Genomic DNA, 13,062 nt, shown 5'->3' on the forward strand with positions numbered 1-13,062 from the left:
TCCTTACAAGATTTCTGTGAGGCAGGAAGTACAACCAGCAAGTAACCCCATTGTACAGATGAGAAAACTGAGAAGGCTTTCCTATGATCATGCAGATAATAGGTTTGAAAGTCAGCATTAGAACCCAAGTCTCCTGACTCAATATTCTCTCCATTATATCTTACTTTCTCTCCTAGAAGAGCTCTGACCATAAGTGAAACTCACTTGATCTAGTGATGCCCAGGAGTCTTAGACTGAACAAGTCAATGAGAAAAAGATAGGGCTTTTTCTCTTTGAAGACAAGAAAGAAGAGAGAGGGAAAGGGAGTGAACCAGGAATAAAACTGCAACAGCAGCAATAGTGACAATTTAACATTTATAAAAAGACTTAAGATTTATCTACAAAGTTCTTTCTTCCCAATAGTCATTCAAAGAAAGTAACATTATGATCCCCATTTTACAGATGAAGAAACTGATGCTTGAAAATGTTAAATAACTTATGGTCACACAACTAGTAAAAGAGAAGGAATGTAGCTGAGGTCCAGTCTTGAACCCAGGTGCTTCTTTCCTGCTCTGCAAGATAATTTACAACTCATTGTCTGCTTTTGTAAACTGTCTGAATGTCAGTTATGCTGATGATTAAAACAAGGACATGGTGAAATTATCTGATTGTGATTCAGGTCTTAGCTATTATTGGGGACTTCCTCAGTGCAGAGATCCTAAGATCATTAGATCATTCTTGACAGTAACTCTTTACACCTAGGCTTGACTGGAGGTCAATAAATCAAGAGGCAAGACTAGAAGATAAAAAGTTTAATTAGCATCGGTTGATGGACAGTTAGTTGCCAGGTGGCTACAACTTTGTAGAACAGAGGGAAATACAAACATACATAGGATTTTAGACAGTTTTAGAGCAGGTGGCAAAAGGAGCCTATCAAATAAGGCTACTAGGGAACTTTATTTTAGAAGTTGCATAATAGGGGCAGAATGTCAGATGATGTGGGTGAGGAGTGGAGAATGTCTTAACTTTGGAGGAACCTTTGTGTTGGCCAAGATCTGGTCTGTTCTAAGTAGGTTGTTTCCCTGTAGTTAATCTCAGACCATTAAAATGTCTAGGTAGGAGCCAAAGTCCAGATCTAAGACAGTAGAAGTCTCCTTTTGAGATGTGTGTTAAAATTGAATCTTGTTCTGGTCCCTCTGACGCCACATATGCGCACACACACACACACACATACACATGCTTCAAGTAAGTATAGTAAGTTCATAAGTAACCAGAATAAAGGGGTAAATGTATGAAATAAGATTGCAAAGGGGAACCTGGAAGTCACATGCAAACCATCCCAAAGATCAAAAAAGCATAATTTACAAATTGTATTATATATTAACCAATATTCACATTCTCGTAATATGTGTTGAATTGGCGGAAGCCGTCTAGGCGCTGCTGTTAGAGCCTTTTGGTTCTGTGATTTGTAAATCCCAGACAAATTCTAGACCTTCTATAGTAAAGACCAGCAGATCACCAAAAGGAGCTGATAATTTTGAGATGATGTTAACTTTAAACTCTTATTGACAGCTTTGAGATGATTTGCAAATGTTAATAAACTAACCCCAAAATGGCACAGATAAGAGTTAGTCTGTTCCCCAAAAACCCCTATAAAAATGAGACTTCAAACTACTGCCTCTTTTCCCAGCAATCTTCCATCTCCTTGGGGTCCATGCTGCCTAGTGCTCCCAACTCTAATCGTTGATTATGAGAGTAATTCTCTGACTCCCCCACCAGCCTCTTCCTCCTGCTTCCTGCCTTCCTACATTGTCCCATCCCCTGTTCCCACACCATCTGCCCCTGAAGTAGCTCAAAGAAATGTGAGATGCACAGATTTAGAGAATCCACCCCAAATGTTCACATGGGCTATTCGTGACCGACCTGTGGTAGAGCCTTCCGAACTCATGTCGGTCTGGTCAGTCACAGTTGGACACACAGAGTGATGTCATTTCGTCCTCTCAACAATGAAGGACAACAGCCAACCACCTACCACTTGTCTCTGTATTTTCTGTGCTGTTTGCTCTCATACACTCTGTGGTTATTAAGTGATTACAGCCCTGTTTCCTTTTGCCATCATGGTTTTTCCCAGCAAGCACCCAAAGGACTGGGTGTGCCTTCACCCATTCATAATTTCATAAATTATCAATTCAAGATGGAATCAAACTAAGAGTCTGTCTTTATTAATGCAACCCTACATGTTACATTGACCTCTAAGGCTACAATTTCTGTGGAGATATTTTATAACACAGGTTTTATATATTTCCTCGACACTACCATGCATATTGGTGCGACTAAGTGTCACAGTGGATAGAGTACTAGGCCTGAAGTCAGAAAGACATCTTCCCAAGTTCAGATCTGGTCTCAGACACGTGCTAGCTGTGTGACCCTGGGCAAGTCACTTAATCCTGCTTACCTCAGTTTCCTCATCTCTAAAATGAGCTGGAGAAAGAAAATGGCAAACTACTCTATTATCTTTGCCAAGAAAATTCAAAATGGGGTCACAAAGAGTCAGACGCAACTGAAAGGACTGAAGTCACTCATGGAATCTTAGACCTGGGAATGATGATCTGGTTTCACAGAGAAAGAAACTGACCCACAGAGGTAAAGTGGCAGGGAGTTCTGACCAACAGGCCACGTGAATCAAGGTAATTTTCCACCCTATCCCATTCCCTGCCTCCCCAGCATAGGAAACATGCCTCAATTGCGGGGAAAGTTCCCAAGAAGAAGAAAAAAAATCCTCTCGCTTGCCCTGGATAGCCTATAGTTATAAAATCCAAATGGCAGCGTCCCAGGTCCATTCAGTGCTCCATCAGGCACATCCCAAGATGCGTGGCTTTCAGTGCTCTGGCTTTGCTTTTATTCTTCCTGACATTGTCGTTTAGGCACTCTCATCATCCCACCCGCCAATCCCTATATGGCAGGTTCAATTGTGTCTCCTCTTCTTGTCTTTATCTGCTTTGCATCCTTCCTGGTTACCATCAAGTAGGTCTTAATTTTACCTTCTCATGCGTTGACACTAACCATTTCACTTGATGGACTATGTAAGCATCATTTTTGTCTCCTGCTGCTGGCTTTCAGTCAATAAATGCCTGACAGCCATGCTCTGATACCAGCACTAATATTCACTGTGCTTGAGTGTTGCTGAGTTGAATTTGGGATGAAGACAGTCTCCATGACGATAATCACAGTGTGGCCAATTGCTGAATGCACTTCAATTCTGTCTTTCTTCTCTATTGGCCTGCTTTGTTCTGTAGGAGCAGAATGAACCCTGAACTTCTGATCTCCTTGGTTCTGTTTTCCATAGAATGAGATGACTCATATTCTGTAAATAGAGGCAAAATTTGGCCAAGTTAAGCTCTATAACAAGTAACATAAACCAGGTTATGATAACCAGACCTATACAAGGTATAGGCATTCCAAACAAGGCATTCCAAACTTTGAAGCTAAAATTGTACTATGATTTTTGGAACACCTGGTATGTGAAAGGCTATGGGTAATTAAATTTCAATTATTTGTTGTTCATTTGTTTTCAGTCATTTTCAACTCTCCATAATGCCATTTAGGGTTTTCTTGGCAATGATACTGGGGTGGCTTGACATTTCCTTCTTCAGCTTTTTTTTACAGGTGAGGAAACTGAGGCAAATAGGATTAAATGACTTTTCCCAGGGTCACACAGTAAGGGTCTGAGACTGGATTTGAACTCAGGAAGATGAGTCTGCTCTGACTCCAGTTCTGGTGCTCTATCCACTGTACTACCTAGCTGCCCCAAATTTACATTATACATATTAAAATAAAATTATCAAAAAGTTGATCCAGTTCCTTATTTGTTTGTTTGTTTGTTTGGTTTGGTCCAGATCTGTGATTTATTGATGTGAATAACTCCTTGAGATGGAAACTTCCTCTAACTATGTATGCCAACAATTTATAGTCTTAAAGGATTGTCTAGATGACTAAGAAGTTAAATTATTTATCCAAGGGAGACACAACTAGTATGTGTCAGAGATAGGGCTAGAACCCAAGTCTTTATCTACTACATATGATAACGGGATCATAGAACTGAGTGCTAGAAGGGATGCCACAGGCCATTGAGTCAAACCCCCTGATTTTACAAATAAGGAAACACAGGCTAGAAGAGGGTAAGTGACTTGCTCAGGGTCACATAGCTAGTAAGTGTCTGAGGCAGGATTTGAACTCAAGTTTTCCTCACTCTTCTATCTACTGAGCCACTTAGCTGCTTCTATAGCATCATGTGAATTTTTATTTCCCTCCGTAATTTAAAATGCAGTTCATTTCTCACATGAAACTAGTGGTAAGCCGCCCTAAGGAATAAATAGGAAATAGTAGTAGCAGCAGCAGCAGCAGGAACAGTAGTAGTAGTAGTAGTAGTAACAGTAGTAGTAGTAATAATGTAGTTTATTAGTAGTGGTAGCAGCAGCAGCAGCAGCAGCAGCAGTAGTAGTAACAATTGACATTTAGATAGTGCTTTAAGGTGAGTCAAGTAGTTTGCATATTTTATATCTCATTTGATCCAACTCTGTGAGACGTTTTACAAATGAAGAAACTGAGGCTTGGAGACATTAAATTACTTGCCCAGGGTCACATAGCTAATAAATGTCTTAGGCAGGACTTGAACTCAAGTCTGACTCACTATCTCAAGATACCTTTTACAATCTCTTAGTCATGATTTCAGATAAGATCATATATATGTAAGGTGCTTCATAAACCTTAAAGTACTATAGAAATACTAGTCCTGACAAGGAGGAGGAAGAGGAAGAAGAAATGCATCACAGAAAAGGACAGCAAAATGTTTGGGGGGTTTTTCATCTGGATTTATGTCCTGGATTTGAAAAATGCAGCCTGGGATAAATAATGCCTTATCCCAAGGGAACCCAGGCTTCAAGAGGTTAACTAGAGCCTAAAGAATTGATTGAGACTATTCTCCTTCATACCCATAAAGAAGGGTTAAATAGGAGGGGTGACTTTCCCAGGAGAAATAAGGAGGAATTTGGGACAAGGTCAGAGCAGGTTAACAGAAGATTATCTCTCCATCTATGTAAAAATAGCTGTTGCAGACTTTCATACCTTTTGATGTCTGATATTGCTTTCCACATTAATTCCTCAGTAAATAAAATTTTAACCCTTAAATTACTCAATCTAATTAAAGGAAGATGGGTTTTATCTATCCCTATGTCATCAAAACATAGGAATATCTGGGTAAAAACAGAACATCCCAGAAACCAAGCGAGAACTGACAGCAGAGAAAACATAGACTGTCATTCAAATAACTATGATCCTGTTACTGAATGAGGTTCATTTTATACAGGGTGTCCTGGAGATCAGCTCTGGGATATTTAGGGTTATTTCTTGATATGGAAAGTTGTAGGTGGGGTCCATAGTGAGCAATAAATAAGCAAGGGACTCATTAAATCAAGCAAATCACCTGCTTGAAACCACTTTTGTCTGAACTTCAATGCTTTCCACGGTCTCGTTCTTTGATTGAGAGTGCTACAGATGCCAAGGGAAGGGAGAGAGAGTAACCAGGGGTCACAATGTGGAAGAGCACACCCTTGCCCTCCATCATTGCCAGGAGTTATGTGGCCTGAGCAGATCTAATGAAAAAAATGGAGGTGACTCCATAGTAACCTTAAAGTTGAAATTCTCTTGCAGGGAATCCCCAACCTTTAGGGTAGTACAGTAAGTCTAGAAGACTCTACAGGTGCCTGTGGGAGAGTGGAGCTCCCTAGAAAGGGGTCATCTTTCTACCTCAAGTGCTTTTCCCTTTTATGGGGATCACAGGATGGTGGTTTGAGTCTAGAGGACTGGATAGACTTACTCTAAAGAGTGATTTTTTTTTTCAAGTTCCTACAATTGAATCTGGTCCCCATTGTCCCAGAGCTTGGATTTTTGAGCCACAGGTTATATTAGAAAATCTTAGAATCATTTTTCTGGCGCTCTTTGCCAACTCTAAGTGACCATTTCTGCCTTCTTCTATTCCTCCCTCCTATCCCTTTCCCCAAACAAGTCTGGAGGGAAAATGAAATGCATGGAAACAGCATGAGTTATTAGGCTACATCTTTCCTCAAATACGCCTCTGGTTTTGCACTCTGAGTCCATTCTAATAAGAAGAAAGGCTCAAATCAGGGGCTGAGAATCTGGAAATTCATAAGGTATTGTGTAGATTTTTTGCAATTTGAGTGTAGGGGGTAGGCAGAGAGTTTCATTGGTGGTGACAGCTAGATCTCCATTATTGGGGATAATGAATCTCCAGAAGTGGTATCATTATTCAACTTCTAATTCCACATTTCCACTGGGCTGGAACCAATGATGATATTTTACATAATTATAACTTGGAATAGTGCGAATTTGAATACATTCAAGCACTTCAGGGATTCATTATTCTCACTAATCAGACCTATTAACCAAAACAAAGCTTGAATTGCATTGTTCTTATGATTGAATATTATTTTCTTGTTAGGTACACACCTCTTGATTATGCTTTGCTTGGGGAGCACCATGAAGTGATTCAATTCATGTTGGAACACGGGGCTCTGTCAATAGCAGCTATTCAAGACATTGCTGCTTTCAAAATCCAGGCTGTCTACAAAGGGTACAAGGTCAGGAAGGCATTTCAGGACCGAAAAAATCTCCTAATGAAGCACGAACAGCTGAGAAAGGACGCTGCTGCCAAGTAAGTCTGATCGGTGGCATCTCTCTCCCTTTGGAGGGGGCTGCAGCCTAAGGGGGGGGCCCTCCCTAGTACTCAGTAAAAAGACAAGATGGGGAGCTGCTAAGGGAGAGAGTCTCATGAGAATGAAAAGGTAACCTTTCTTTTCTCTCTTCTTCCTCCCAAAAGGAGAGAGAAACTAGACAGGGAAATGCTGGAATGAACAAAAGTCTGAGCCAAAGGAAACTAGATTAACATGGATTGGGAAGACTTAGGAGAACTGAGAAAGTAACCCACAGGGCGGTACAAAGTTGGTTTTCCAGGTCCCACCAACCTCCAAGGTCCCAGGAAAAATTATAAAGTAGACCAAGTAAGGATCAATAATACCCTGCTACTTAGGGGCTGCCAGGTGGCTCAGCGAGTAAGAGCACCGGCTCCAGTGTTAGGATGACCTGGAGATCGAATCCCGAGCTCAGACACTCAGCACCACACCCAGAAATAACTGGCCGTGTAACCTTGAGCAAGTTACTTAACCCCGATTGCTTAAAAAAAAATAATAATACCCTGCTATCTCGCCTCCCTTGTCATAGAACTACAGAATTAAACTTAGGAGAGACACCAGATGTCACATAACACAATCCATACCTGAACAAGAATACCCTCTTAAACAGCCATAACCATTTGTCATCCAGGCTTTACTTGAATACATATAATGGTGAGGAACTCACCTCCTAATGAGTCAGCCCGTTCCACTTTCACACAGTTTGTGTTAGGAAATTTTTCCTTACTTCTAGCCTAAATCTGCCTCTCAAACACTTCTACCTTGTGTTTCTTGTTTTCCTCTAATCAAGTAAAACAAATCTAAACCCCATTCCACATCTACTTTCAACTCTTGGATTCAGCTATCAGTCTCCCTCTTGAAATCTTTTCTTCTCCAGGCTAAACATCCTGGGTTCTTTCAAATGACCCAAATGTAGCATGGTTATCCTTCTCTGGACACCTTGTATCTTGTCAATTTCCTTTTCAAAATACAACGCCCAGAATTAAACATTCCAAATGTCTGTAATCTGACCATTTTCTATAATTTTTCAAAGATCTCTAACAGTTGAACCATATCATTAATTAAGTCTACTTTTGCATTGGTTTTTTTGGTTGCCATGTTATATAGATGACTCATATCGAGCTTATTGCCTACTAAAATTCCCAGGTGTATATGTGTGTATGTATGTGCATGTGTGTATGTGTGTGCATGTATGTATATATACACACATACATATACATGTGTGTATGTATGTGTGGAGCTATATATATATATATATATATATATATATATATATATACACACAAGAACTATTTTCTCACCGTGTTTCCCATCCTGCACTTGGACAGTTTATTTATTTTAATAGTATATAGGATTTTACATTTATTCCTATTAAGTCTTATTAGATTCAACCCAGTGGAATCATGGACACATATTACATGACACATACACTTTAACATATATATTTCTTTTGAAACTTACAATCCTATAAGTTAGATGTGGTAAAGTTTATTACTACTATTTTAGAGATGAACAAATTGAGGCACAGCTTGCTTAGGGCATCTGCCAAAGATCCCATAGCCAGGGCTCTGACATGAATCTTGTAATCCCAGTCCAGTGCTAAGCCTCAAGGACCTCTCTGCACCGCCCCCCCCCCCAACCATCCATTACACCCTGCCCCTCCCCAGGCTCAGTAAGGACAGAATCATCACTAAGATCCAAAGCTCAGGGTGGCACAATGAATATTCAAAATGAGGAATGGAGAACTTGGAGACGGTAAAGGATGAAGAGGTTTAGAATATTAAACCATTTAACCAAGTTTAGTGTTTTATAGGTGTTTTTTCTCTGTTGTGCTTGTTAGAGAAATTATATGCTACTTATGAAATTGATTAGGAATCTCTAATTACATTTCTGTATCTATCAGATGCAAGGCATACTAGGAAGTCTATTTTTTAAAGGCCATTGTTCTAACATTAGCACCTTAAGTTGCCAGAACTAAAAATAACTTGACATCCTTTTGTCTCAGCAAATTCCTTGGCATCCTTTGTTTAGCCAGGCTGCTGGGTGGTGCAATGGATGGAGTACCAGGCATATAGTACAGAAGACCTGAGGTCAGAGTTACCTAAGTGGCTTAACTGTCTGCCTCAGTTTCCTCAACTGCATAATAACAGCACCTCCCTCCCGGGGTGGTCGTGAAGATCTAATGAGATGATATTATAAAGTGCTAAACATAAAGCCCGACACAGAGCAGGCACCTAAGAAATAATCGTTTCCTTCCTTCCTTCTTTGAGTTATCCTGGCCACGAACAGGAATCATTATTAAGTGCTCACTATATGTCAGACACTATGTGGGGCCCTGGCAAGCAAAGACAAAAGATGAAAATAGCTGTTTCCCTCAAGGAACTTCCATTAGAGGAGAGAGAAAGGCCATGTCCACAGATAAGTAAATGCTTTATATTTGCTTGCTGTAGATTTTGTCATTTTTTTTTTTTGCCTTTTGGAGGGCAATTGGGGTTAAATAACTTGCCCAAGGTTACACAGCTAGTTTTTTTGTGTGGGTGTTAAGTGTCTGAGGCTGGAACCGAACTCGGGTCCTCCTGACACCGGGGCAGGTACTTTACTCACTGTACCACCTAGCCACCCCCAATTTTGTCATTTTTTGTGTGTGTAATAATTGGGAGGAATTAGGAAGGCTTCATGTAAGACATAGTACTGAAACTAAACCTTGAAAATCTAGAGACTAGGAATGGCTAGGTAGTGCAGTGAATAGAGCACCAGCCCTGGAGTCAGGAGGACCTGAGTTCAAATCCGGCCTCAGACTTAACATTTACTAGCCATGTGACCTTGAGCAAGTCACTTAACCCCAATTGCCCTGCCCTCCCCCTCCAAAAAGTAAACATATATATATGGACTAGAAGAGGTGGAAATGATATTAAAAACAGACAGTTGCTTTTATGGGATGGGCTCAGGGGACAGGGGCTAATTACTTTACCATTCTGAATCTCTAGAATTACTGTTCTTTTGGATGCCCTTTCTCATTCTCTCCACCAGTCTATCCCCACCCATCTTTTAAACTCAGCAGGAAGCTTTCCCTGATCACTCTGATCTCACACTCCACTGACCTCCTGTAGCCAAGGGTGTACTGGAGGGAGTCAGCTTGATAGTTAAATTTTCAGTGTGAGCATTTACACTTTAAGAACTCCACAAGTACTACAAATCCAGGCTTGGTTTATTGCTTTGGTGATTGTCTAGGCTTTAGAAAGTGATAGGGAAACGATAATGCAAATTAAACTTAAGAATAGACGTTCTGTTTTCAGAGATCCAGTTGTTAAAAACATTTACCAGTCCATTTCTGCATAAGTCAGTTTGTCCTACTCATTTATTTAGTGTATACTTCCTTGAATTTCTAGCAGAGTCCCTTGTACATAACAGGTGTTTGATAAATATCTGTTGATGGTGAGGATTTTCCTTTTCAGATGCATATGCCATCTCCTTGCATACATTGTAAATATCTTTAGGGCAGGGATTCTGTGTTACACTGCTTTGTATCCCCCATAACACATAGGCTGCCCTGACCCATTGTCTATATGCCCTATAGCACAGACTTACCTATAGCTGCCCAACCTGTGACCTGCCTGCCTCTCCAAACTTTGAGATGTCGAGGCACAGTAACATGTATTTGTAAATATCAAAATGTGAAAGTTGGAACTGATTAAGTTCCTAACTAGAACCAGCTCTTATGAAACATTTTTCTTTGGTGTCTGTTACCTTCCTTTTCTTTAAATAATTGCAGGAAGATTTAAAGCTGGAAAGAACCTTTGTTGCTGTTCAGTTGTGTCCGACTCTGTGACACTTTATGAGGTTTTCTTGTCAAAGATACTGGAGTGGTTTTGGCATTTCTTTCTCTAATGGATTAAAGCAAACAGAGGTTCAGTGGCTTGCCTAGGGTCACAGCTAGTAAGTGTCTGAGGTCAAATCTGAATTCAGGTCTTCTCCAGGCTCAATGCTCTATCCACCGAGCCATCTACCTACCTCTAAGGACCTTAGATGATGCCTGTTCCAACCTCCTCATTTTATAGATGATGAAATGAAGCCCAGAGAGGTTAAATAAATGAGCTGATTAAAGATCTAGGAATGCATTTCAAGTCTGACTTCCTTCTCTGCTAGCTTCTTTGTTCTATAAAAGCAGAATCAATAAACTGGGAGAAAAAAGATTTCAACTGAGATCCAGCATTCTTTCCACACCAACTCCCTGTTAGTGCCTTCTCCCTTAGCTATACAGTATCCTCCCTCCCATAAAGAAGAAAAGTGATCCAATTCAATTAAATTCAACAAGTATTTATTAAGTAATTAGGTTTTTGGAGACACAGAAACCAAAATCAAAACAGTCCCTGCCCTCAGGTAGCAAACATACTCCTGGGGAAAACAATATCTACACAGAAAAATAAATATGACAGAGATACCAAGTAACTCCAGAATAATTTGGGGTTCAAAAGGGAGCAGTAACAACTGCAAGGATCAGGGAAGATCTTTTGTATAAGTATGTCACTTGAGCTGATCCTAAAATGGGAGTAAAAAATGGGCTTAAATGGAGTTGAGATCAGAGGGCATTTTAGGCATGGGGTACAATCTCTGAAAGGCATGGAGGCAGAACATTGTATATAAAGGTAGAAACAAGGAGGACATTTTGATGGAAAAGTGCAGGAATGTAGAGGAAGTGAAATCAGTCTGGAAAGAGTCTGGTCTCAGATTGGAAAGGGTTTTAAATGTCAAGCGGAGAAGTTTGCTTTTCCCAGAGGTAATAGGAATCTTTGGTAATAGGGATCCAGACCTGTCCTTCAGGAATATCAGTTTACCAGCTGGATTGAGGATGTATTGGAGGACAGAGACTGGAGGCAGCAGGGAGCCAAGTACAGAAGTCCAGATGAGAAGGATTGCTGGTCTGAACTAAGGTGGTGCCCATGTGAGTAGAGAAAAGGCAAAGAATGCAAGAGATAGGGAGGTGAAATTCACAAGGCTTGGCTTCTTATGGGTTATGTAGGGAATGAAGGAGAGGGAAGAGTAAAGAAAGAGCTTGAGACTGCAAACTTTGGAGATTAGAAAAATGGTTGCTACCTCAATAGGAATTGGGAATTTTAAGCAGGATGGCATTGGGGTGGAGGGTTGGGGAAAAGATAATGTTTCATTTGGACACGTCGAGTTCAAGATGCCTGTGGAGGGGCAGCTAGGTGGTACAGTGAACAGAGCACCGGCCCTGGAATCAGGAGGACCTGAGTTCAAATCTGCCCTCAGACACTTGACACACTTGCTAGCTGTGTGACCTTGGGCAAGTCACTTAACCCCAATTGCCTTGCCTTCTCCCCTCCCAAAACAAACAAAACAAAACCAAAAAAAAACCCAACCAAACAAAAAAAGATGCCTGTGGAATGTCTGGGGGCAGATTTTCAGGAGGTAGTTGGAGATGTAGTAAGAGAGCTCAGGAGAGAGATTAGGACTAGATATATAGATTTAGAAGTCATTAGCATAGAAATTTTAACTAAAACTATGGGAACTCATGACTTCACTAGGGAATATGGAGAGAGAAGAGAAGATAGGCCAGGACAGAGCCCTTGGGAACATTAACAAGAAGCAGGAACAACATAATGATTGTCCAGAAAAGAAGAATCATGAAGTTGCTTATTCAGTAATGGAAAATAGTGCAATGGATTTCTCCCAGGAATATTTGCATTTTAAAATAGTGTCTCAGGGAGAAGTTCCCCCCCCCAAAAAAAATTCTTTAATAGTGGGATTATAGGTACTGTGACACTTGATAGTGAAGGTGTTTGAACCAGTGGAGCCTTCGGATGCTTCTCAAGTCACATGTAGACACACCTGCCTACTATCAAGTATTTATGACCCTGACCCTATCCCTGACCATCTATCTCACAAGTCCTCTCAATTTAGGCTTATAGGTTTTTCCAAGGGAAAAAAAAAATGGAATTCAGTCCCTACCCTGACCCCCAAACAATCATTTATGAAATACCTGCTATATGCTAGGCACTGTGCCAAATACTGGGGATAATAGGAGAAAAGGAACAGATCTTGCCCTCATAGTGCCATGGTGCTTATATTCAACTTGTGAGGGAGGAATGGATACTGTACTTGTACAAGTGATGTGTGTGAATACAAAAATACACACACACACGTATGTATGCATACATAGATATACACATACACAGAGTAGATATTGGGGAGGGAGTACAAGCTGGAGGAGCCCCATGTAGGACATGGCTCTTGAAATGAATTTTAAAGGAAGCTGGGGATTCCAAGAAGCCATGGTAAGAAAGGAGTATATTTA

The 13,062-nt window shown here is 40.6% G+C and overlaps 1 protein-coding gene across 4 annotated transcripts in view; it reads left to right on the forward strand.

The window, feature by feature from the left end:
* Positions 1-13,062, forward strand: part of INVS (inversin) — a 236,964-nt gene that overhangs the window by 184,465 nt on the left and 39,437 nt on the right. For all 4 annotated transcript variants that reach the window (XR_011171998.1, XM_069105795.1, XM_069105785.1 and 1 more), the window contains exon 12: positions 6,497-6,709. Coding sequence is in view for 3 of the 4 variants with exons in the window: in XM_069105795.1 (XP_068961896.1) it covers positions 6,497-6,709 (213 nt within the window). In the remaining variant the exon portion in view is untranslated. The remainder of the gene's footprint in view (positions 1-6,496; positions 6,710-13,062) is intronic.

This window comes from Petaurus breviceps, unplaced genomic scaffold (genome assembly GCF_028583685.1).
Source record: "Petaurus breviceps papuanus isolate PSGF00001 unplaced genomic scaffold, PetGlider_PUasm1.0 138, whole genome shotgun sequence".
NCBI lineage: Eukaryota > Metazoa > Chordata > Mammalia > Diprotodontia > Petauridae > Petaurus > Petaurus breviceps.